Source organism: Anser anser (assembly GCF_964211835.1).
Source record: "Anser anser genome assembly, chromosome: 8".
Taxonomy (NCBI): domain Eukaryota; kingdom Metazoa; phylum Chordata; class Aves; order Anseriformes; family Anatidae; genus Anser; species Anser anser.
The window spans coordinates 32,471,045-32,492,594 of record NC_139728.1 but is presented as its reverse complement, the minus strand read 5'-3'; the positions used below and the strand labels follow the sequence as shown (position 1 = coordinate 32,492,594).

General features: G+C 38.6%; 1 protein-coding gene across 2 annotated transcripts in view; it reads left to right on the top strand.

Annotated features, from left to right (window-relative positions):
- SLC44A5 (solute carrier family 44 member 5) overlaps positions 1–21,550 on the top strand; it is a 90,760-nt gene that overhangs the window by 39,393 nt on the left and 29,817 nt on the right. For both annotated transcript variants that reach the window (XM_083847327.1, XM_083847326.1), the window contains exons 2-8: positions 1,326–1,374; positions 5,968–6,041; positions 10,609–10,693; positions 14,254–14,338; positions 18,100–18,228; positions 19,018–19,078; positions 20,707–20,830. In XM_083847327.1, coding sequence (XP_083703453.1) covers positions 1,326–1,374; positions 5,968–6,041; positions 10,609–10,693; positions 14,254–14,338; positions 18,100–18,228; positions 19,018–19,078; positions 20,707–20,830 — 607 coding nt within the window. The remainder of the gene's footprint in view (positions 1–1,325; positions 1,375–5,967; positions 6,042–10,608; positions 10,694–14,253; positions 14,339–18,099; positions 18,229–19,017; positions 19,079–20,706; positions 20,831–21,550) is intronic.

The following is a 21,550-nucleotide window of genomic DNA, read 5'->3' as shown; positions in this document are numbered from 1 at the left end:
AGCTAGGATAGAGTTAATTTTCCTCCTAGTAGCTGGTAGGGTGCTATGTTTTGGATTAGGATGAGAAGAGCGCTGATAACATGCTGATGTTTTAATTGTTGCAGAGCAGTGCTTACACCAAGCCAAGGACTTTTCGGCTTCTCGCTCTGTCCTGCCAGCGAGCAGGCTGGGGGTGCAGCAGGAGCTGGGAGGGGACAGACCCAGGACAGCTGACCCAAACTGGCCAAAGGGGTATTCCATACCATCTGACGTCATGCTAAACAATATATAGGGGTGGCTAGCCAGGGTAGGGGGGCTGGCTGCTCGGGAATAGGCTGGGCATCGGTCAGGGGGTGGTGAGCAATTGCATTGTGCATCACTTGTTTCGTACACATTATTAGTAGTAGCATTATTATCATCATTATTATTATTTTTATTATTTTTCTGTCTTAATAAACTGTCCCTATCTCAACCCACAGGCTTCATTTTCCTGTTTCTCTCCCCCATCCCAGAGAGGGAGGAGGGAGGGTGAGCAAACGGCTGTGTAGTGCTTAGTTGCCGGCCGGGTTAAACCACAACAGCAAGATGCTGGACAACAAAAAATCTGATTCATCTTCCTGTATTACTTATAACCACAGAATCATTGAGGTGATTGGGAGGTCCCTAGTCTGACATCCTGCTCGGAGCAGAGTCAGCACTGAATTTCTGCAATCTCCAGCCTGATTCTTGTCATCTGGTAAGCCCAATGCAACAAGGGCAAACCTGCGATGCTGGTGTCTAAAATAAGGTCCTGTAACCAAAGAAGTAGGAAGTAAGAATAACTCTGCAAAAGTGGAAATATAACGCAGAATCATAGAAGGGACATTTAGGATCATCTAGTTCTTAAGTACAGAAGTGACTCCAGACTGTCATTAGATTTTTAGAGAAAAATCAGAAGGGCTTAGCCTGCAGCTCCAGAGAGGTAGGTTCACTTACTTGCTGCCAAACACACTTTGTGTGCAGCTGTGAGATACAACTGTTGTCTCTCAAATATCAGCAACGTTATATTGTGAACTCTATGCGTAGGTGTAGTGATAGGATGTACATTGAAAATAATTTATCATATGGTAAATGAGAGGCCCTCAATTTTTTTATGCTAGAAGAAAATAAGCTTTGATCTTGTCTACCAAAATTAGGTAATTGTACTGGTGAATTACTGATAATGCTGACTAGAAATTATTTTAACAGAATTGAGTAAATAGGAATATATAGAAGATGTTCTTCAAAGACTGCTATTAACACCCCCCTCTATGTAAGTTTTATTTTTAATAAGGACATGCTTTTGTGTTGTTTTATTTTAAATGCAGGTGAACCAAGAAAATTTGACCCAAAGTTCAGAGGACCTATTCATAACAGGTAAATATCTGAAGTCATTCTTTTTTCATTCAGTTGGGTTTGCGGTGAACAGAGAGTAAACATTTAATTGACAAAACTTGTGAATTTGATTCTGCAGTTCTTTTTAATCCAGAAGGCTGTCCTTACCATACTTAAGGAATATTATGTGTGTGCTTTTAGTTCTTTCAACCTATATGCCAATTCTGTATGCTTTGTGTTGTCTAGTACCTGCTGTCTTAACTTGAGCTGATGTAAGCAGAACTGTTAGTTATCAAATACTACTAAGCCTGCAGGAGCTGGTTGCACAAGCTGTATCTGTGCAGTCTGCAGTGTTGTTATATTCTGCGGTCCCTTGGCTGGATAATGCAGTCTGTCTTGTTTCCATATAGTATGGGACTGGAATCCAGACATACTCTATTCTTCAGTTTGCAGCTGGTTTTCCTGCACAGAGGGATGAAACTCTGTGATCATATGCCAGGACAGCTTAACATATTTTTACTGTTATTGTATCCTGATCTAGTGAAAGGTGTCCCTGCCAATGTTGCAGGGGTTGGAACTAGATGATTTTTAGAGGTCCCAAACCATTCAATGATTCTCTATAGCATGATACAGCTAGTAAAAATTATTTTTACTTTTTTTTTCTTGCTATTATGTATGTGCAGTTGCCATGACATTTTCTGCAATTTCAGAGAATATATATGTGCTATTCTAATTTCACTTTCTACCATTCCAAAGCAGCTTTTTAAAAACAAAACCACATAAAACCATCCCATAACTAATATGCCACATATGTTCAGTGCCTTTCATAATTCCCTGGTGAGATGATATTATTGGAAACAATACGAAATAGGTCAGTTCCCTATACAGTGAGGGTATGACCTCATTGTACAGTAGACCATAAGGCAGTGATTCCTAAATTGGTACATACTGAGCTTACTTTGCAATGAGGTGCATCTGGGTTTAGATTCAACATATTGTTTTTGCAAGACACCCAGATGACTTGCCTGACTGTGTAGGGTCATCAGTGCAGAACTGTGCAGTAGACATGTAGCATTGTAGACATACCCTTAAAGTAGTTTGTCTTTTTAAGACAATGAATGTGTTTTTTTTAATTTTTTTTTCCAGTTACTGAGATGAAGTGATTAACAAATGACAATCTTTTGAGCAAATAAGGATTAGCTAATTCCTGTGAACAAAATGCCTTCTCAGAATATATTCCTAAGAGTTCAGCAGGAGGAAAGTGGGATTTTGCCCTGAATTTGCTCCTGACTTTGGGACTTCCCACTTTTCTGTAGGAGAAGAGAAACTAATGTCATTTAACACTGGCAGGCAGACAAACACCACACAGCTGCTCACTCACTCCTCCAGTGGAATGGGGGAGAGCAGTGGAAAGGTATGAGTGCAAGAACTCATAGTTTGAGATAAAGACAGTTTACTAAGTAATGCAAAAGCAGTGCACACAAGCAAAGCAAAACAAGGAATTCAATCACTACTTTTCATCAGCAGACAAGTGTTCAGCCAGTTCCAGGAAAGCAGGGCTCATCATCTGTAGTGGTTTCTTGGAAAGACGAATGCCACCACTATGAACGTCCCCTCCTTCTCTTTCTTCCCCCCCAGCTTCTATTGCTGAGCACAACATCATATAGTATGGGATATCCCTCTGGTCACTTGGGATTGCCAATCACAGAATCATAGAATCATTAAGGTTGGAAAAGACCTTCAAGATCATATGGTTCAACCATGACCTTACTACCAATGTCACCCACTAAACCATGTCCCAAAGCGCCATGTCCAACCTTTCCTTGAACACCTCCAGGGATCGCTATGCCACCACTTCCCTGGGCAACCCGTTCCAATGCCTGACTACTCTTTCTGAGAAGAAATGTCTCCTATTTTCTAACCTAAACCTTCCCTGGCACAACTTGAGGCCATTCCTTCTAGTCCTATCATGAGTTACCTGTGAGAAGAGGCTGACCCCCATCTGGAGATGTATTCCTTCCTCACACCAGATCTATGATCAGTTTAACTGAAATCATATGAGACAGAAAAGATTTGTGAAAGCAATAGCTGGCACCACAAAAATATCTAGCACAACGTGTTTGAAGTCTAACCTGTCTTTAATTCCTCAAAGGCAGAAATTTACTCCAAACCAACTTGCCCTGCCCCCAGATGTTCGCTGGTAGGAACTGAGTGTGTTTTGCACCTCTCAGTTTCTGAATGTATGAATACTTGCCTCATTTCACAGCCCTAAAACAGTCTCTCTCTCTCCCCTTCCCTTCTATCAGGGGGAAGTCTCTCTCTCTCCCCTTCCCTTCCATCCCACCATTTCACTCACTGAAAGCGAGCTGCTTGAGTGAACAATGATGTTAAAAGGGACTAAAGATTTACATATTGTATCTGGTAAAATAAGTAATTATTTTTTATGAGCAACAATTAGTCTGTATGAATTGTTTCAAAATTCTCTGAAGCTACCCAATAAAGTATTTATTTAGTTTTTATATGTTTGTTTCAGTATTTATTTAACAGCGATACTTGGCCATGGGGAGTTTTACTAGGACCTATACAGGAGTTTGTGTCCTACAAAGAACAGAAAATCCTGCCTTTTGGTAAAGTGTTTATGGGTACTTGCTCATTGTGGGGTCTACAAAACTTTAAAGTAAGATTAGCACAAGTAGATGTAATCTTTAATTGTGTTTAGTTATAAAATGAGACCTGTGAGAATTACACTAGAAGAGGTTTCTGTGACTACAGGAGTTGTAATTAAAGTATTTATGGTGGCATATTTCTCCTTAGACATCTTTTATTAAATCTTGTATCTCTTATAAACTGTTCCGATGCCAAGCTTCAACACAGAGTGTCTGAACAGACTTGGAGAATGAGCAGCATTTCCGTCTTTAAGCAATTGTCCTTCATTAGATTACTGTCATACTGACCTTGAATCTGTACCAGCTTTGCCTCTCTACAAATTTATTTCAGTGATCTGTTAAAACTGTATCTCTCTAAAGAAATGAACAGGATTTTTCATTCCTTTTCCACACCTGAAAATGCTTTTAAAGATCTCCAGTTGTTTAAAAGTTCATCTTCTTTATGCTAAAGAATAACGGTTGTTCATAAGAGGAAACACAGACTGGGAAACGGAAAGAACCGTAGACACTAAAAATTACTGTTTGTCATTGGAGTGTGCATTCTGAGATTTCTTTTACTTGCAGGCTTCAGCTCTCATCCACTTGGCTCCTTACGTAGACTCTCAAGCAGAGCTGAATATCGCTTAGTTTATGGAGACAGTCTTTCACTGTAACATGAAGAAAGCTTTAGACTTCCTGGAGTGATTATTGCTCACTCTTACTTCAAGAAAAAAACAGGGTACAGCTTTGATCAGGTCAGAACAGAAGCAGCTTATTGCTACAGCTGTAGGAGAGAGTAGAGAGCAGCACCGAGGTCTTCTGCCTATGCGAACTCTGCCCAGGTGAGGCAGCTACAGAGTTTACGTACCTTTAGGTTATACAACCTGCTCTTGACCAAAACTGTGTCAGATAAGCAGAATATTGTAAGTAACAGTGATTGAAATACTTCGGATGAGGAAGTTCAAGACAGTACCTCCTTCTACGAATAATTTACTCCTTTGTTAATGAAATTGTGCTGACTGGTGAGACCATTAGTTGCAAATATTTCTTAGCTAGTGAGGCCTGCAAAGACCTATGAAGCATGTTCTGCCACACATCTTTAGAAGCAAAAACTTGTGAAGTTAGCTTGTGAAGGAGAAAATTGCTCATCATAACTGGAGACCTCAGAATTTGTTGTCTCTGTAAATGCATACTTGCCCTTCTCCTACCTGCTTAGGCGTTCATATTTCATATAAATTACATCTCTGGAATGACTCTGATCAGGGTCAGATGCTAGAAAAAAATGATTGTAGTGATCCACATCTCCACTCCTCTGCCTGAATGAGCTTGATATGTAGACCAAAAAATTAAAAACAGCAATTGAATTGAATACTGACTTCTCAGTTTTCAGACTGGAGAATGTGTTTTTTTGCTTGGCTGTAAATAGAGGTATGGCTCTCCACAAGATGTTTTTGTTTTTGTTTTTTTTTTCCCCTCTATGTAGAGTATGTTTTGGTTGCACTAAATGAGGTCAAACAACCAAGTCAGAAAAGTCAGAATTTTGTGCAGAGATCAGGGTAGTTAGATAACGGCTTTTTTTTTTTTTTTCCACTGTTGTTTTCCCAGTCATAACCTATTTATAACACAGGTAAGCTGTGCTGGATCGTCATCTCAACATATTGTTTATAATACCTGATACCAGAAGTGATCTCATGTTTTCAATGTTTTAACATATTATTTGTTTTAAGAATGTTTAAGCCTGTTCTTCCGTATGTTTTTATTTCTGTCTACAATTCAAAAGGCATATACATTTATTTGGTGGTCTTGCAGTGAAAGCAGGACCTTACACCTCACATGTGATTTTGTGAGTAAGACTTCAGGAAATAGTAAGTGCAGATGCAAACATGCTTATGTAGTATATTCAGAAGTGAGAATACCCTATGGCACTCATTGTTTTCAAAGGGTCATATTAGACACCTTATTTTTAAAAACTGTTTCTTTCTGACCCTAGGCATTGTACAGACATTATTTGCTGTGTAATCTTCATAGTCGTCATTCTGGGTTACATTGCATTAGGAATTGTGGGTAAGTAAACACAGGTATAGTATGTAGTAGTGCTTTCTCATACCCAGGAGAAGCAGCTTTGTGAACATCAGTACTTTTAACTGACATGTCCCTTTTGCTTATATCTACATAAAGCATTCAGGTCTATAAGCAATACCTTGCTTAGAAGCAAATCATGAATTAACATTCAGTGTCTGTTGTAATTAGGGAGACACTCAAATCCACGTATTTATGATAAAAAATTCAAAATGAAGTATACTTAAGAAAAATGACATTGTTTGGTAATTTTGGTAACATAAAGTAACTGTGGTGGAAAAAGCCTTTCATTTGTCATTAAGCTGAAAGCAAAAGATAAACACTTTAGTTTTCAGAGGCTTTTTGTTCTGTAGATTACCAAAAGAACCTATATGAGCAGTGAATGGGGAAGTAAAAGGGGTAACTTCATTTATTGTGAGATCCAGAGTTGTTTGTATATTAGGATATTCATTAGTAATACCCATTTTATTTTGTGTGAGAGAATTGTATAAATGCCTGTATGTGAAAGCACAAACAATATTGTGAAAGTGTACTTGCTGTGTATCTGCATGTTTCGCTGTACTCTAATTTATTTCAAAATGAGAGGTCATCTTCAGTACAACTCATTAGTCATGAATTGTGCCTTATGTCTTATTTTAGAAACAATAAAAAGTACATTTCTGTATTTTCTTTTGTGAATACCCTTCTGGATCCCTGTTAAATTTACCTTGAGGACTAAGCAATAAATGTAGCTTTATCACACAGCTGCTGTGACTGAAAATCTGAGTCAAATTTTGCTCTCAACATTGTATGTATCGATCACATAGGTTTTAGCTGTATGCACATCTGTGTAACAATGGAGTAGAATTTGGTTGGGTATATGTTTCAAGAAGAGTGAAATGTAGTCTAAGTAAAAGGTAGTTAAATCTCCTTGAAAGATGAAACATGATGATTTTTGATACTGGGCTTTCTTGGTCCTGCTTCAATGATGGCTGCTGTTGAATGACTTTACTGAATAGAAATATTTATTCCATGATTTACTCTTTGTATCATTCTGTTAACTTCACAGATGAACTAATAGTGCCAATTTAACAATGTAATTTTATTTCCTATGGAACTGCCTTAACACTTCATATATATTTCTGAGACCTTGGTCTTATCTGGGTGATATTTTACAGAAGTTAGCCTCTTAATTGATGATTTTAATTCAGAAAAATACACATAAAAGGCAGCAAATAAGTTCTCTTGGAAACGAGCCTCATGTTCCAAAGGACAGATTAATTTGAAGTAATTGCTTTTGTTGTATTGCTCAAAAGGATGTTTATACAACTTCAGTGTCATCAGCATGGATTTACAAATTCTGCATCATGTGTGCCATTACCTGCTTCAAAGCATTACTAAATTGCTTGTATTAAAAATCCGTAAGAACAATTTCTCAATTTTCAGGTTAGGTTCTGCACATGTTAAAACATTAAAAAATACATTTAAGGGAAGCAAATTAAAAATGTGAAAGACTGCCCTTTTGAAGGTACGTAGTAGAGGGAATGAGGCAGATAGATAAACAGATTTGTGGTTATTTTTTAAGTATCAAAAGATGCCACTGTTCTAATCACATTTTTTCCTTGACAGGGAGCTTTCCATCCTTTACAACCAACAACATAGCCCTAGAGCACAGAAAAAGAGGAGTATACCTGATAGACATTCAGATTGACAGGCAATAGGTATTTTTGATACTGTCCATGTGTGTTGGCTCCACATCAGTAAAAGGGCTGACATAACTGCAGGCCTCCTGACAATGAAATGGTGCTGTCATAGGATGTCACATTGCTGCTCTGAGGGTTGGCTCAACTGTGTAATATGGTTCAGCTGTTCTTTAATTTTCTTTTTTCATCTTATTTTTGTTTGTGCCAGCACTCAGACCACAGCCTTATGATTATCAGAATGTGCTCGGAAAAAAATCTGAATGACTGGATTCTGTTTCACGTAGTGCTTGATAGTGTGTCACCAACAGTACAGCAAAACACACAAAACATTCTGCTCTGTCAAACTAGTTCTTATAATAGCCTTCTTCCCTCAGTCAGAACTGTTGAATTAGATACTTATTCTGCACTGCATAGGCCAGAAAAAAAAGGGTGTATTTATGACATGGATTCTTTCACTGTCGTTGTTCTCAGTTTGCAAAAGAAGTGACAGAGAAATAAGTTTATTAATCTTGATGTTTAAGGCCTGGCACAGCCAGTGAAAGAAGCACATATTTTCTCTTCTGGTCATTTCCCTTCTCCTTCTGCTGCTGAGTTAATCAAATGCTAAATGTTTATGTTGTAAAGCAGACTAATTCTTTTTTGTTTCACTTTGGAATTTAGCTGAAAAGCGTCTTCCTCTGTTGACCCAGCAGCTGATTCCAGTGGTGGAATTTCACAAAGAAAAGTGTGCTAAATCTATTTTTAAAATCAATTTTTTTTAGATATTGTTTTATTAAAAACATGACTGAATCCTCAGGCATGCAGGACAGCTACTGCCAAGCAAGAGAAGTTTTAGAAAATTTGGTAATGGCAAAGCAGGAGCAGTCTGTACAGAAATTCTGTTGAGAAGTGAGTAGAATGCTCCATCATTTATATTCTATTTTCTATTAGTAATCAAGAAATACACGGAAAAAGATGAGTGATGAAACCTGAGACCAAGGACTGACACAAACCCTGTGAAAGAGAGACTTTTGAAAGATTTCAGCAGAGCTTCTGTTACAACTGAAGAGTGTGAGGATGATACACTGCTCTGCTAATTTAATGAGCAGAGTTTTATTCCTGATGGCTGTATTAGTCCATTGAAACAGACTGAAGGAAGTAAGCCTGCATCACATTGACCCTTCTAATAGAAAGATCCTTAAGAAAAGATTGCTGTATACATAAGCAATAGACTGAGACAGCAAACAATTATTTTGCAGTGCTTATCTCCTTTTTCCCAAGTTTGTCTGAGGAATGAAAAATAATTCCAGGTTTAATATGCTACCTTGGTAAGGGGTATTATTGGCTGTAGCAGCTACTTCCAAATTATATGTACAAAGGATTTTTAAGTCTTGCTACTAAATTCTCATCAGTACTTTGGAACTGGCATGGTGGGGTTTATCTCCACTGGTTCCTGTTTCATAAAGTGCCAAATAAAATAATAATTTAAAACACTAATTTTTAGCCTAGGAAAACACTGATGTAGAAGAGTCATTTAACATCATACAAATAAGGCCTGAAAGGCTTTTCAGATCTGTATAGGAGCTTGATTCATTTGGGCCCAGACTTTTAAGTTTATGAAAAGTAAGGTCTTATTAAAGTATAAGGAAAAACTACTTGTTGTCTGAGTCACAATGGAAGAAAGTATACATGGCATAACCAACAGACACAGTGCAATCACCAGAGAGCTGTGTGATGTCATGCATACATATGTGTAATTGAATTTTCAGTTGCCTACAGGAGTTCATAAGAGTTGATAGTTGATGTCTCCTAAATGTTCCCATTAGCTAGTGTTAATGAAATAAGTAAGTGGGGCTTAACAAAGAAAAAAATAAATGGGGTTTAACACCAGTGAAGCACTTCAGCTTTCTGTGAGCATCAGAATACCACAGTTAATGTGAAATGCAATCAGTCTGGAAGTTCAGAAGTTGGTTGATACCAGGCAGCAAGTTTACAAACTCCAAAACACAAGCAAAATGAGATATATTAAAATAAACTAGGGGATTTATTCTGGTAACTTAAAACCATTCAAGATGAAAAGTAGCATTACAGATTCTCTTTTGGTGGACGTTATTATAACTATTTGCAAAAGTCAACAAAAGTATGTTGCGTATCTGTCCCAAACATTCCATTAGATTTGTAATTTGCTGCTCTGAGATCTTGTATAGGTTCTGTCTCTACTGCACATATAATAATTGTTATCATAAGCACTATTATTCTCACCAAAGTGACCTTGAGGAAAATGACAGTTTCACAGTTGGCTAAATTTAATGCCACAAAGTGGAGAGAAAATGGTTTAATTACAGAGAAGCAAATTCAAGGTAGTATGCATAGGTCAAAACCTAAAGTTTGGCTTCTGGCATTCAGTAATGTATTGCACAAGAGAGGGAAGGCTGGGACTGAAAACTTCGTAATACCTGCAATCTTTTACACATAATACAGATACAAGGAAATGGTTGTTACAGGATTTTTTTAGTGTTCTCTAGCAACCTAATTTTAGTGTGTTAGCTCAGGGTACTGATAAGGAATTATATTCTAGAACTATAGTTTCCTTTCAAATGATGCTTTAGAAAAATGAAATTTCTATGACTTAAAGGCAGATCAGCAATTGGTAGTCAGTAGTTCAAAGACTAGTCATGGGCTAGTCATGAAGGAAGCTTTTTTTGTTCTGTTCTGTTTTTATTTTAGTTTTTCGCTAGGAAATCTACAAATCAATACTCTTCAGAGGCAATCAACAAAAATTAAAATGACACATGAGAGGTGACACATTTGCATGCTAGTAAATTTCAACTACTATCAAGTTATTGCTGTACACTTGACTGTAATGTTAAAAGATATGTGTGTATTTGCAGCTTGGGTGCACGGTGATCCTAGGAAAGTGATTTATCCAACTGACAGCTATGGGCAGTTCTGTGGTCAGAAAGACACCTTCAATGAGTGAGTACTAAATCCAAACACCTATCTTTATGACTTATGCACTACAAACAAAAAGTGAGGTTTCAAATCCTCTCTATGCAAGTGGTTCTTGTGCAAAGCTGAAGAGACAGCAACACTTGATTTCCTCCTATTGTATTTATTCCAAATAAAGTTCATAAATAGATTAATCGCTCAGTGCAAATCTAGACACAAATTATTACTGCAGTGCAGTTGTTCTCATTCAAAGAATATTTTTGGTAAAGTATAAATATAGCTGATTGCATCACTAATAGCATTGAAAGTGACTAGCTGGCTCAGCTTCTGGCTGCAAAGTTTAGGATATTTAATAACCATTTGAGAAATTCTTCTGTCCACCTTGGGATAAGAGTAGTCCTTAAAGCATTGTAGCCAGGTTCTCAGTTTCTCTCAATAAGCTCCAAATACCATAAAAGAGCATATGGTAAAGGTCTTGTTTTCTGCTACTGCTTATCTGGGGATAGTGGAGAGCAGAATGTATAGTCAGGCAGCTGTAGCCATACCTTTCTTGGAGATACCAGCCAAACAGCTCTGTTTAATTGTCTCAATTTCCTAATCTCTTAGATTTGAATTTACAAGAATTAAATTTATTAGTTAATATCAACAGAGTATTTCTGCATGAAAATAGTTGCTCAGGAAAGAAAGATGTCACATTATTGTTTTCTCTGAAAATCTAAAACTTTTTTATGAAACAAAATGTAAGAGCTTTTTTTTTTTTTTTAAGAGGCTGATGAAGGTACTGCCCAAAGTCAAATTCAAAAGGAGGGGAGCAGTAGAGAGGAAGTGGAAGCAGGAGAGAGAGGAAGAGCTAATACTTTGTATCCTCTCAAGCTCTTTTTACAGAGGAAACAGAAATGCTAGGGACTGTAAGAGGACAAGACCTGTTACACTCTCTGACTAAGATTCTTCCTAACAGTTGTTGGCGAGTGGCCGGAAGAGTCCTCTTCCTCTATGAAGAGAAAGAACTAGGAGCAAAAGTGTTCCGCTTCCTCTGCTCTTTGCTCTGTCTTTGCCCCCTCTCTGGTCCATGGGAAGCAGCAGCCAAATAGGTTTGGTGGTCTGGGGCATACAGCATCCATGCACCAAGTGTGTGGCATGTAGCCAGATTTAATTCTGATTACCCATTCTCATTGCCTCTTTCTCTTTGTTACTCAAGTCTTCAATTATTTCTTACACCATGATTTCCAGTCCGTACTTTATTTGCCACATGGAGGAGTTCTTTATAAAAAATTAAGCCAAAAGATACACAATATAATTTACTAGAAAAGGAGGAGTGTTATGGCAATATTAGCATTCGGGCCTGCCAGGAGGCTCCTCTGAACAAGTCCCTCTGGTTCCCAAAAGTGGAGGTGTGGGATGTGCTTGTCAGTCCTTTATGGATACCATAAGAAAGGCTAACCTATAAATATGGTTTTCCAAAGTCCCTGAAGGCTTAATATGAGACCTCTGAATTGGCAAGTGATGACAGTCTCGGTGATTTGAGTCTTTTGCTTGGAACAAGCATCCCCAGCAATCTCACTGAGGAGTAGAAAAGAGGAGCTGATAAGCCAACATTCACAGTTTGTGAAAAAAAAAAAAAAAGAGTTGAACTCTAATGAATTCCGTGCTTTCAAATTAATTCTACTTTGTGTAGAATCTTTGTGTGGAACTTTATCATAAGAGTATCTTTTAGTCCTCTTCATACTCCACTGTAAACCATCCATTAATCTTCATGTAATCTGTAAGCTTGTTTTGCCTTCTACAGAGCACAGTGTAATCATGGAATACAATAGTATTTCACTGTAGTGGACACAGACCTAGTTTTCAGTGGCTGTTTCCTTATGTTATCTATATGCTTAATCTTTCTTTTCTGCTGGTAATATCAGCAAGTGGGCTAACACATCTGAAAAAAAAAAAAGGTTTCATTAATGGCTTAGAGAAGATTACAGACTGTAAATACTCACAAGAAACTACTGGAGAAAGATGACATTTCAGTCCAAAATTTTGTTCTTTTGATTTGAAGAAATAACACCTAGTGAATTGTATTTGCTAATATGTGTGTTTTGTTAAACAGCACATAATAGAATATACTGCACTGAAAACAAATTAAGCATCTAAAATGTCAGGCAGTTGAGCTAATCCCAGTTTTAAAAGGAGCTTGAGTGTATGATTGCTATATATACAAGGGAGTTTGCTATATAATAGCTTTGTAGACATAACCATGTTCAGCAGTTCAGTGTACATGTCCTAGAATGGGGGTTACCCCAAAAGCACTTCATTATTAGTATATCCATCCTATTCCCAAGGCAGAGCTCCTTCTGTGTTGCATTGCCTCAGTTGGCATCAGTGGTGGCTCAGACAATGTTGTATTGTGTTTTCTTGCACATCACAGGCTACAGGGGGATATATGCATTACTAGCCAGACCACTTATCCTCAGGGTGCTCATCCTCCTGACCTGGAAGTCTGGGAGCATAAGAAGCAGAAGAAGCCACCTGCACAGTTCAGGTGGAAACAGAGACCTGGACTGTCACAAGTCCATGGGGCCAGATGGGATCCACCCAAGGGTGCCGAGGGAGTTGGTGGATGTGATTGCAGGGCTGCTTTACATCATCTATCAGTGATTTTGGTCATCTGGAGAGGTCACAGATGACTGGAGACTTGCTAATGTGATGCCCATCTATAAGAAGGGTTGTAAGGAGAACCCAGGGAACTACAGGCCTGTCAGCCTGACCTCGGAGCTGGAAAAGGTGACAGAACAGGCCATCTTGAATGCAATCATGCAATGTATGTGGGAACACCAGGGGATCAGGCCCAGTCAGCAAGGGTTCATGAAAGGCAAGTCCTTTGAGTACTGTGTTCAGTTTTGTGCCTCTCACTACAAGAAAGACATCGAGGCCCTGGAATCATCAGTTTTCAATAAATCCAAACTGAGGTGACAGCTACCTCAAGGTCCCAATTTCCAGAAATTGTCAAGTGTGGGGATTGTGGGGTGCAAAACCCTCAGGCTGTCCTTTATTTATATCAAATAAGGTTTATGAGCATTGTTTTGAGATTCTACAATCATTCCGTTTCCTGGCTAGCTGCTTTCGGTATCCAACCATAAAAGCTTTTGATTGATTTTGGTGCCACCTTCTGCTCAGTGAAGTAATCATCTTTCACGATGTAATATTTCTTATACGCAGTACATACACAATATATTCAGCACAAGCAAAGGAACCACAGAGTTTTGCAGAGGTGCTTTACCAAACAGTTTTTCACTTTTTAGAGGCAGAACTACAGACACCTTCTAACTCTTATAGTACCTAGGGTTGTTTCAGCTTAAACTCCTGCTGTGGAAAAACTGTTCAATATTAATGTTCTTTAGAAAAAAAAGTTTCTGGTTTAAAAGATGTCATGGTATAGAACATTCAGTATCTGTTTGGGATTTGTTTTTTGTCTTGTGTTTGCAATATGTCTATTCTGAATAAAGGAATTAAAATACCAATTTATGCTATAAATTTTGGTGTGGTAGGATGTGTAAGCACCCATATTTATAAAATTAATTATCTTATATCCTCTTCCATAGGAACAAGACCATTCTGTTTTACTTTAACATTCTGAAATGTGCCAGCCCAGTAGTGTTAATAAACCTACAGTGCCCTACAACACAGGTGAGTGAAATACAGAGCTAAGATATTTTCCCTGCCTCTTAGTCATGGTGCTTAGGAACTAGACATACATTTGTATGGATTTTAAAATTGCTCTTCATGTCCTGTGAAACATTATATGATTGTTTTATAGATGACATGTGTAGCATACAGTATCTGTCACCTGTGATGGTCAGAAGAAAATAAATAGGAATGTATAAGATTGTCTATTTTGGATCAGGATTGAATAAAAGTCTGTCTAGCTGGATAAAGTAATTTGTTATTCATGAATTTATCACAGGCAGCTGTCCAGTAGTAGTAAGTGTATGCAAAAAATAATTTTGGTTAACATTGAGGATTTTCCAAGCTGGATGTGTACAAGAAAATGTACATATCCCCAGTGAGAGCAATTTCTGGGTATAGTTAGATCTTATGGTGCTTTCAAAATTGAAAAAAAGATTGTTTTTGGCTAATGCCACAGTTTGTACTCCCTTAACTGTGCTGCAACTTACTGTGAAGCTAAAATAATCCCTGTCACTGAACTCATGTGGGTTAAAATTGTCCTTCTGATCTTTTTAAAATTAGACCACTTTATTGACCTGTTTTGCTGAGCAATTGAAGGGTCCGGAGGGCAAGATGTATGAGGAGCAGCGGAAATCACTCGGATTGTTCAGCCTGAAGCAAAGACTTAGGGGAGACCTCATCATGGTCTACAGCTCCCTGACGAGGCGAGCAGAGGGATGGGCACTGATCTCTGCTCTCTGGTGACCAGCGATAGGACCCGAGGGGACGGCATGGAGCTGGGACATGGGAGGGTCAGGCCGGGTGTTAGGAAAAGGTTCTTCACTGAGAGGGTGGTCAGGTACTGGAACAGGCTTGCCGGGGAAGTGGTCATGGCACTGAGCCTGCCAGAGTTCAAGAAGTGTTTGGTTAATGCTCTCAGAAACATGCTCTGGTTTTTTGGGTGGTTCTTTGGGGACTCAGGAGTTGGCCTGGGTGATCCTTGTGGGTGTCTTCCAACTTGGGATATTCTGTGATTCTAAGTTTCAGTAATTCAATTGTACAAACAGTTACATTGGTTCATTTTGGAGAGCAACTAATTATGTCTTGGGATTAAATTGGGTGTTAGGAGCAGGACTGCTCTGATCCACCCTTGCTGCCAAAGTAATTGTAGTGTATAAATGAACTAGGTGATAGAATTTGGTCTCAGTCAGCTTGACAACATTCAGTGAAATCCAGTGCTACTTTGGATGAGGGCTGTTAGATAGTAACCAGTTTACATATGTTAATTATCTTTTTATTTCACTGTCATTTTGAAGTGGCTACATTCCAGCTTGTCCTTACTCCTGATCCTAGTCCTTGCTAGATCTTTCTGGCCCATCAGTTAGTGTGACTGCAGGGACTATTTGATACAGCTGAAGAGATGGATATCTCCAGGAAGGGAGTGCAAGAACCCTCTTAACACTAATCAGGTGCTGACAGAATGGAAATTTTATCATCATCAAATTTGTTTCAGGATTCCCCACCTACCCACAATCAGACACCAGCACTATTACCCTGCAGCCTTTGGACTCTTCTGTTACTGAAACAATTCAGCCTGTCCAGAAATACTGAGTCATTGTGTGGGAATTGACTAGTACTGTGGTCAAGTTGGCGGTGGTTGTGAGTCAAGAAAGGTGGAATACTTCTTGAAACAGAGTTTGGGGGAGGGAGGATAGTTACTTTGTTTATTTTCAGACATACATCTCCAAAGCTGAGAATGTTCTTGAATGCTGTTTGGTGCTGCAGAGGTTTAATATCCTGGTCTTTTGTGAAAATACTGAAGAAACTTTTCTTTGATAATACCTCTTTTGAACTGCAGAGAAGATCTTGCATTCCTGTCCCTTTCACATAAGATAGTTCAGGAGAAAAACAAACAAAAACAAAGAAACAAACAAACAAAACAAACAAGAACTGGCATGGGAAGAGCTTCAGTTCTAGAGTAAGACTGGATTTACAAACTGTTATTACAGTTCACTGGACCCACAGACAACAGATTTCATTGCCTGTTTCGTAGGTGGGAAACTGAGGTTATGATAAAGTGTATACTCATAGTCACCTGTTGGCCCAACAAGGAAAAAGCTCTTCTTTCTTCATTCCTTGCCTTCTGGGTAGTCCACAGGACCATAGTACTCATCAAGAAAGATCCTCTTACAGCATCTAGCCTCTAGCCTGTTCCAGGATTAGCCTGTTAGTCTAAGGATTAACCCAAGATCTTTTCCCAAAATTCCTTTAGATGAACTGTATGTGGCGGAATGCCCTTGAGGTGAAATATAACTGCACATGGCATCTCTCTGGTACTTGGGTAGCAGAGCTTTGCAAAGGGTGTTTGGATAGCACAGCTTTGGAAACAGAGAACAGCCTTCTGGAAAAGGCTGAAATTTCCTAAGAAGTTGGATGTCAAACTGGCTCACAGCAATTAGTGACACTGAAAAGATCAGCATAGCTGTACACTTGCATGATTTTAGTGACTGGGAAAGCCTTTAGAGCCTGTGTTCTAGGGCAGCTGCTTCTCCATTACCTAATCAGAACCTCTTGAGTGGATACATTCATCAAACCCCAGCCTTCCCTAAGTTTCTCATATAAATCCCATTTATACTGGCTGTACCTGCTGCAGTGTGAATTTCATTCCTGGAATGTTAACCTCACTTGCTTTGTAATTGGAGGAGATTTGTTGTTAGTCAGTCATAAAATGTTACCTTTATTTGAGTGATACACACCTAACTTGAATGTTATCTGTGGAGATGTATTAGACTGAAGAAATTCTGTAGAAGGGTAGTTTAGTTTCAGCTGCATGAGACTTTTTTTTTTTTTTTAAGTGAAGTTCTCCTTATAAATGTAATGGAAAGAAATGACATATATCCTGTGAAAATAGCTACTGCACCACCTGGCTCATATAACTAATTATTAGAGAAGGTCCAAAAAAAGGTTATGAAGATGGTGAGGGGCCTAGAGAACAAGACATATGAGGAGCAGCTGGGGTCCCTTGGTTGGTTCAGCCTAGAGAGGAGGAGGCTGAGGGGAGGCCTCATGCAGAGGGGCAGTGGAGGGGCAGGCACTGATCTCTGTGCTCTGGTGACAGTGACAGGAGCCAAGGGAACAGCATGGAACTGTGACAGGGGAGGGTCAGGCTAGGTGTTAGGAAAAGGTTCTTTACCGAGGAGGTGATTGGGTGCTGGAACAGGCTCCCCAGGGCAGTGGTTACAACACCGAGCCTGGTGAAGTTCAAGAAGCATTTGGACACTGCTCTCAGACACAGGGTCTGATTTTTGGGTGTTCCTGTATGGAGCCAGGAGTTGGACTCGATGATCCTTGTGGGTCCCTTCCAACTCAGAATATTCTGTGATTCTATGATTCTATATACACTACTGCTGATGGCAGCAGAGGAAGGCCCCCAGTTTTTTCTTGGTGCTCAAAAAGAAATTTTGTTTTGATTAGACTTAAAGCTCTGCATATGTACCAGAATGTGTAGAACCTAAGAAGATAGGGAGAGCGGCTTGATATGCCAGATATGAGGAGAGACTTTGAAATGTATTCTATCAAACAGTTTCAGAATTATTCATCTGGGAATTCAAAAGCAAAACTTGTGTCCCTTCCTATATACTACAGTATTGCTGCAGACAGTTGCATAGAACTGTGCACTTTTATAGGTGGCCTTTTTCTTTCTTGTTAATTACGTTGACTTTTATTATCTTTCTCTGCTCCCAGTGCATCTTTACTCTTTTTTTTCTTTTCTTTTCTTGCAGCTTTGTGTCTCAAAGTGCCCAGACAGGTTTGCAACCTATATTGATGTTCAGGCCTCCTACAGATATAAACCAGATCAGTGGAATTACTTCAAGCAGTTCTGCAAACCTGGTTTTAACAATCCTCGCAAGGTGTGTATGTATAAAAAGGTGATGGAATACATTTTTTTCTTCAAGCAGTATGTAATATGCATGATTTTACTGGGCTCTGATGTATCAGAGCTTTGAATTATTCCTGTTTCACAATATAAAGAGTTGTCCTGTATGTATGGTTTGATACTGATTTAATCAAGGCTTAGGTCTTGTATGCATACCAAATTCCCCACTCTTTTAGTGGATACAGTTTGCTTGCAAGAATATTTGCAGCTACCCATGTAGGTGCAGTACTGTGGCAAGGAAGTCTCCAGTAGTTAGGTACTCCACAGCAGTAGAGAATATGTCTCAACCAAGTTCTTAAGGCTGCTGCATCATCTACAGCTGCATAGTCAATATTTTTTAGCTAGGAAAATTTAATCTATCCTTGATATAATTGATTTTGCACTGAAGCGTACTGCAATATTTCTCCCGTCTTTAAAAAATGTTGTGAATCAACTAAATTGTGTTAAATTTTTACTCTTCTTTAAGAGAAGAAGTGAAGAGGAGGCAAGGAACAACTGCCCAGTCACCTCGGACCTAGATAAAGATACAAAATGAGCAGGTCTTTTCTTTTTTTTGACACCAAAAAAGGCAAAGAAAATAGTCTTCCCAAATCACACTGACAGTTTAGATTCTCATGTCATGAATGTATATTGCAGCTCCACCGGTCAAGTTCGGGGAGGAGGCTACAAAGCCCAGTTTGGGACATTTTCTCAGACTGGGTGAGAAATGAAAAGCATTTAGTTATTCTGCTATGTATTCAGCATTCCTATTTTCCCCTTTTAGTCTGTTGCTCAAGTTCTACGTGATGAAGATTGTCCTTCGATGATCATTCCAAGCAGGCCTTGTGAGTGGTTGTACTTCTTACGCACATCTTAGCAGATTGTTAGCGTTCACATTAAAGCACAACTCTGATCTGAAAAGTAGTTTGTGGCAAGCTCCCTAAGAGCTGTCTGTTATCTGATAGTGACTATTATTCAGTTTTAAACAGTTTGAAAGTGTAAAGATTTTTATTTTTTTTCTAACTGCTGTCTGTGAACATTCAGCATGTGATCAGGTAAAGATGAGCTCTTTTTTGTTCATGAATCGTCACTAATAGAAAAAGATCTACATTTCAAATTGTGTCTTTTAAAATACGTGAGCAAGCAACCCCACTGGCATCAAGAAAATATCATGAATGTAAGAAGGATCGTATGGCCAGCTGTTAAAGTTCAAATGATACTTGAGCCCAATTGCAATGCAGCTCAATTATTAGTTATGATGCTGGCTCTGTATGGCATACAGATCAGTAATGGAGGAGCCAAAAGATGTTTTTGTCACTCTGGTCAGCAGGTATTTCTGAGTAGATAACCACAGATCTCAGAGTTGATCTCAGCTACAGAAGTGTAACATCAAGAGTATCTGCCACTGACCCAGAAACTCATGCAAATAAGAAATTGCTGTTTATTTTTCCATGCTTTAAAGTAGGCATCATGTAAATCGGGGGCAGGTTATCAAAAAGAGAAAATATGGATTCTCTTTAATAAAGAAAAGAATTTTTATTAAAAGTGATGTGCTCACCCAAAAGGCAGAAAATTAATTTGCAAAGCTATTATCTTGTTTTAGATGACAATAGGGGGCAAAGATTACAGGAGGAAGAGAGACATGTTACTTAATTATATCCTCACAATAATTGGTAGAATAGATAGTCTAGACTGAATATTGAACTCTGGCATCCATATATATTAGAACTAAATAAAGGAAGCACAGAATTCTTATATAAAGTTCAAGTTCAGCTGTGTTGGAGGAGTGACCTGCTCTTCCTTTCAAAATGAAAACCAGGACTTCTTGCAGCAAAGACCAAGGCAACATAAAAAAGTATGTAACCATCTCTCCTTTTCTCTCTTTTACAATCACCACCTAGTTTGTCTTTTCCATTTTCTCCTCTCCAAGGATATCTAGTGATAATATCTGGTACTGCAGGTCATCTGGCATATGAGGCACTGAGGCTTGCTGCTATGTCTTGGTTTGGGTGCTAGTACCATTTGTGACCAGTCATGCTGAGTCTGTCCCCGGGGGCTGGTTTGATTATTGCTGTGTAAATAACATATTTGAGAAGCAGCAGTATTTGTAAGCTGCCTAGATACTGGCAGAGAGTAAGTTCTGTATTTATTACAAATTCTTAAACTGCTACAGATACTGTTACTGTTATTTAGTAGCACCTAGAATGTCCAGTTGAAAGCTATGCTCCCATCATGCCTGAACTTACACAAACATAGGACAAAAAGCCCCAGAGCATAAAAACATTATCTTGAATATAATGTTTCTTCCAATATTTGTCAAATGCAATGTATCAATAGATCATCAAGTGTAAAACAATTGACTATGAATCTGAAATGATTTAAATATGTTAGAATTTGTTGCAAAAAACAGGTGATGAAAGTGGAGCTCATCATGAAATGTAATGTGCATCCTTTGCTTTGATATTTTGAATAGTTCTTAAGAGATGCTTCCCAGACTTCTCAACAAAGAATGGTGTGCTAACTGTGGCAAATCAGACTACGTTCAGAGATGGAAGAGGGAAAACAAGAAATGTAACGGATCTCAGGGAAGCTGCAAAGTAGGTTTTACTGTTCTTTACCTCTCATTTGCTGCATTATAAAATTGTAAAATAATTTAGGAATTGAAAAAATAATTGGAATCTGTTGTAGCAAATGGCTGAAGGTAACCAGGCAAGATTTACTAGTAAATGGTCTCTATGCCTGGGCACCTGCATAGTTCTAGTAAGGGAAACCATCATTGTGTTATAAAAAAATGAGCAGGGAGCTAAAAGTTTTAGTTTGATTGTCTCAAAGTGGTTGTTTTTCAGTTTTTAAATCATTCTTCTTGTTTTTCCTAGCAAAAATTAGTATTAAAGAAAGCTAAAGAAGCCGTAAAATTAAACCCTCTCGGTCTTGGCTATTCCTTCCAATGATGGTCTTTACTATGGGCATTTCACCTCTTAAGGGTGCTCCTGTTTTTAAGAATATGTCTAATGGTCAAAAAGTGTTGTACTGGGCTCTGATGCATGATAACGCCTCCCTTGCAGATGGAAAGCTAGCACCTCCAGTCCTGGGTATTAACCAGGATGAGAAAAAAATACTGAATAGCTGAACTTTTCCAGCTTCTGTCAGTCCTCATCCTGTCTGAAGAACAGGGGTACCTCTTCATGCCTCTCAATCCAAAACTGCCACACTCTAGCACCTTACCGACCCTGATAACACCCACACCTGTAAAGTTCCCTTCTTCTGGCTTGTACAACCACATTGTGTAGTCTTACCAAATCTTTAATTTCCTTTTA